This window comes from Microtus ochrogaster, unplaced genomic scaffold (genome assembly GCF_000317375.1).
Source record: "Microtus ochrogaster isolate Prairie Vole_2 unplaced genomic scaffold, MicOch1.0 UNK44, whole genome shotgun sequence".
NCBI classification, from domain to species: domain Eukaryota; kingdom Metazoa; phylum Chordata; class Mammalia; order Rodentia; family Cricetidae; genus Microtus; species Microtus ochrogaster.
The window spans coordinates 396,703-400,871 of NW_004949142.1; the positions used below are offsets into that span (position 1 = coordinate 396,703).

The 4,169-nt window shown below is 56.1% G+C and overlaps 1 protein-coding gene across 1 annotated transcript in view; it reads left to right on the top strand.

Annotated features, from left to right (window-relative positions):
* The window catches only part of LOC101987385 (signal transducer and activator of transcription 5A), a 22,869-nt gene that overhangs the window by 11,237 nt on the left and 7,463 nt on the right, over nt 1-4,169 (top strand). The window contains exons 6-11 of the mRNA XM_005369029.3: nt 573-703; nt 922-1,073; nt 1,451-1,606; nt 2,002-2,181; nt 3,343-3,430; nt 3,525-3,647. Coding sequence (XP_005369086.1) covers nt 573-703; nt 922-1,073; nt 1,451-1,606; nt 2,002-2,181; nt 3,343-3,430; nt 3,525-3,647 — 830 coding nt within the window. The remainder of the gene's footprint in view (nt 1-572; nt 704-921; nt 1,074-1,450; nt 1,607-2,001; nt 2,182-3,342; nt 3,431-3,524; nt 3,648-4,169) is intronic.

A 4,169-nucleotide genomic window follows, 5' to 3' on the forward strand; every position in this document is an offset into this window, starting at 1 on the left:
TGTGGCTTTGGAGCCTGTCCTGGAACTAGCTCTGTAGACCAGGCTGGTTTCGAACTCACAGAGATCTGCCTGCCTCTGCCTCCCGAGTGCTGGGATTAAAGGCGTGTGCCACCACCGCCCGGCCCTCATCGTTTTTTAAATCTCCATAATAGCCCACTGAGCTGGTGCCAGTATTTTCCCCTTTTTATAAATGGGGAAACTGAGGCACAGGAAAGCAAGGTATTTTCCCATCTTTAACCAGCTTTTAAAAAGCAGGGCCACTCGTTCCCATCTCCATGCCCCATAGGGAGGGCCTGCTGACAGCCATGTGGGGCAGACAAGGGTCACCAGACAGGGCCAGCCCTCTTCTGCTTCATTCTGGACACCCACTTCTGCTGCCCAGGGGCGATGCACTCAGGAGGCTTGTGAGCAATTCTGAGGGAACATCACTGGGCACGCATGCCTGGTAGGAAGTCTGACTTGTCATCGATGGGATGCCCGACTCTGGGAAGCCCTCCAGAGCATGTGAACCCTCTAGGGGTCCAGATGGACACAAGAGATGATGGTGGTGGGTGTCCTGTCCCCTCCTCCAGCTCAGTTTGCCCAGCTGGCCCAGCTGAACCCCCAGGAGCGCATGAGCCGGGAGACAGCCCTCCAGCAGAAGCAAGTGTCCCTGGAGGCCTGGCTGCAGCGGGAAGCACAGACACTGCAGCAGTACCGTGTGGTTAGTGCATCCTGCATCCCTCTGCCCCTGGGAGGGAGCTCTGTCACCTGAGATTCAGGGCACCAGGTAGGGCGCAGAGCCAAGATGAGAACAGATCCCCTCTTCCTGGGGTACAAGTGAGGTGGAGCAGGTGGAGAGGGAAGGGTCAAGCCCTGGGTTCTAGGCCAGGCTCTATGGGCTGCTCCCCAGAGCCAGAAAGCCGCTGTGTCCTCACGCAGGAGCTGGCTGAAAAGCACCAGAAAACCCTGCAGCTGCTGCGGAAGCAACAGACCATCATCCTGGATGACGAGCTGATCCAGTGGAAGCGGCGGCAGCAGCTGGCCGGGAACGGGGGTCCCCCTGAGGGCAGCCTGGACGTGCTGCAGTCCTGGTGAGGGCGGGAGGTGGCCAGGGTGGGCAGGGGCTTGGGCAATGGTGACAGCTGCCTTCTGACCGTCTTGGCCCGAGCAGCAGGTTCCCACTGTCTGGGACAGCTCTCACTTTATCATTGTCTGGGCTCCTGATGGACTTGGATCCTCAGACCCGTGCCACCTCCCCCAAGGGACAGCGGTGCCTTGGTATGGACAGGGATACTCTTGAGCTCGCTGGTTCCAAGTTGGGGCCTCTGTGCCTGTGCAGGGAAGTGGTGACCAGTGCCAGCACCTTGGAGTGATGAGGGGAGTTTTGTTGTGGGGAACAGTGTCATGTGGTCTCCTCCCTGGCCTGTGCTGGAGCAGAGGTCACTGAGGGGTCCTGGGCTCCTTGCAGGTGTGAGAAGCTGGCTGAGATCATCTGGCAGAACCGGCAGCAGATCCGCAGGGCTGAGCACCTCTGCCAGCAGCTGCCCATCCCAGGCCCCGTGGAGGAGATGCTAGCCGAGGTCAATGCCACCATCACAGACATCATCTCAGCCCTGGTCACCAGGTGATTGCTGCCTCCTGGTCATGCTCAGAGGGACATGGCAGTTCCCGGGGGTGGGCATGTTGAGACCCAGGAGCTGTCCAAACCCAGAGCTCTGCCCCAGTCCTGCTCCTCCACCTCCCCCACCCACTGTGGCCCTAGTTCCTCTGCTGCTGTGACTGTCCTGGCCCAGTGTGTGTTGGGAACACTGCAGGAAGCACCGTGGGGTCCAGCCTCCCTCACACCTGTCTCCAAACCCCCATGTCCTCCAGGAAACAGAGGCCAGGCCCCTCCTCCTCTGCCTGTCTTCCTTCTCCCAGCAGGCCCCACAGGAAGGCCCTCCCCTCCTAGCTGACCTCCCAGCCATCTCCCCTGAGCCAGCATCCAGTCAGCTGTCTGGTCCCTTGTGTCCCCTGCAGCACTTTCATCATCGAGAAGCAACCTCCTCAGGTCCTGAAGACCCAGACCAAGTTTGCAGCCACCGTGCGCCTGCTGGTGGGGGGGAAGCTGAATGTGCACATGAACCCCCCACAGGTGAAGGCTACCATCATCAGCGAGCAGCAGGCCAAGTCCCTGCTCAAGAATGAGAACACCCGCAAGTGAGTGTGCCTGTCCCTCTGTACTGGGTTTGGGTGCTGTTTTTCTTGCTCAGGTGGGGCCTGTATGGGGGCCTTCCAGGCATTCTTGTGCCCCTCTGAGTGCTGCCCCAGCCTTGCCTGTATCGAATACCTAGGGCAGCCAACACTGAACTGCTGTGTGGTCCAACTATTTGTGCTGAGCAGTGGGCACACCACTGTGATCCAAAGAGAACTCGCTGTTCTCTTAACCAGACCACTGGCCTGCAGAGCAGACGGCGTTCAATGATCTACGATTGCTGGCACAGCCATATGACATACAGGCACACACACGTACAGGAGCTCATGTTGCTGGTGGTTGCTAGCTTGAGCCTGGAGTGGGTGGGTTAACACATCCTTATATTTCCGGTCCTTGGGAGGCAGAGGCAGGAGAATCAAGAGTTCAAAGTCAGCCTAAGCCTGCTTGGACAGCTAGAGACTCTGTTAAAAAAAATTAAACCAAACAAACAAAGTCAGCCAGACGTGGTGGTGCATACTTTGATACCAGTCTCAGGAATCAGAGGCAAGTGGATCTCTGTAAGTTTAAGACTAGCCTGGTCTACATAGTTTCAGACCAACCAGGGCTAAGCAGTCAGACTCTGTCTGAAAAAAATAAACAAAAGTTCCGGGGCTGGAGAGATGGCTCAGAGGTTAAGAGCATTGCCTGCTCTTCCAAAGGTTCTGAGTTCAATTCCCAGCAACCAAATGGTGGCTCACAACCATCTGTAATGGGGTCTGGTGCCCTTTTCTGGCCTGTGGGCATACACACAGACAGACAGACAGAATATTGTATATATAATAAATAAATAAATTAAACAAACAAACAAACAAACGTCCCTGAAGAGTCCTATCAGAGAAGCCGTTGGATAGGGATTTGCTAGTGCTGGGGTTGGAAAGAGAGGGGTTGTTTGTTTTTCAGGAAGAGCCCACGTGTTGAGTGAGACCTGAGAAACGGGTCCTGTAGTGCATGGTTGCACTGGCATGAGTGGGGATACATAGGAGGCTTGTCTCATCACTGATGGTCCATTAAGAACATGTCTCCCGGGCCCAGAGATGTCAGTCATTGACCCTTGCCTCCTAGTGTGCACAAAGCCCTGGTGCAGACCCTGGCATCACACTGTGAAGCCGGGCTCCCTCTCTTTGCAGTGAGTGCAGCGGCGAGATCCTGAACAACTGCTGTGTCATGGAGTACCACCAGGCCACGGGCACCCTCAGCGCCCACTTCAGGAACATGGTGAGGCAGGGTCTGCCGTGGAGGGGAGGTCTGCCCAGGGCAGGAGCCTGGTGGCCATTTTTCCCTGTCTTATACTGGTTTCTCCGCTCTTCAGTCCCTGAAAAGAATCAAGCGAGCCGACAGGCGTGGCGCGGAGTCTGTGACGGAGGAGAAGTTCACGGTCTTGTTTGAGTCCCAGTTCAGTGTCGGCAGCAATGAGCTGGTGTTCCAGGTCAAGGTGAGGCTCCCGTTGCTCCATCCGTGAAGGCCCCCTGGCTGAGTGAAGGGACCTGCCCAAAGTGACCTGGCTCCTGCGGAAAAGCCGCAGGCTGAGCTGGGTGTGATGGTGTACACCTGTAATCCCGGGAGTTGGGAGCAAAACTGGAGGAGCACAAGTTCAGGACCAGCCTGAAATCATGTCTCAAAAAGCAAAATAGCAGGGACTGGAGGACTGGAGAGATGGCTAGTGGTTAAGAGCACAGGCTGCCCATCCAGAGGACCTGAGGTCAATTTCCAGCACATACATGGCAGCACACAACCATCTGTGACTCCAATTCCAGGGGGATCCAGTGCCCTCTTCTGACCTCTATGGGCAATGCATGAACTTGGGGCACGTACACGTGTGCAGACAAAACACCCTTACACAGAAAATCATATTTTAAAAAGGAGCTGGATATTTCAGGAGCACTTAAGAGCATTTGCTGTCTTTTCAGAGGACCCAGGTTCTGTTCTCAGTACCCACACAGGACGGCTCACAACC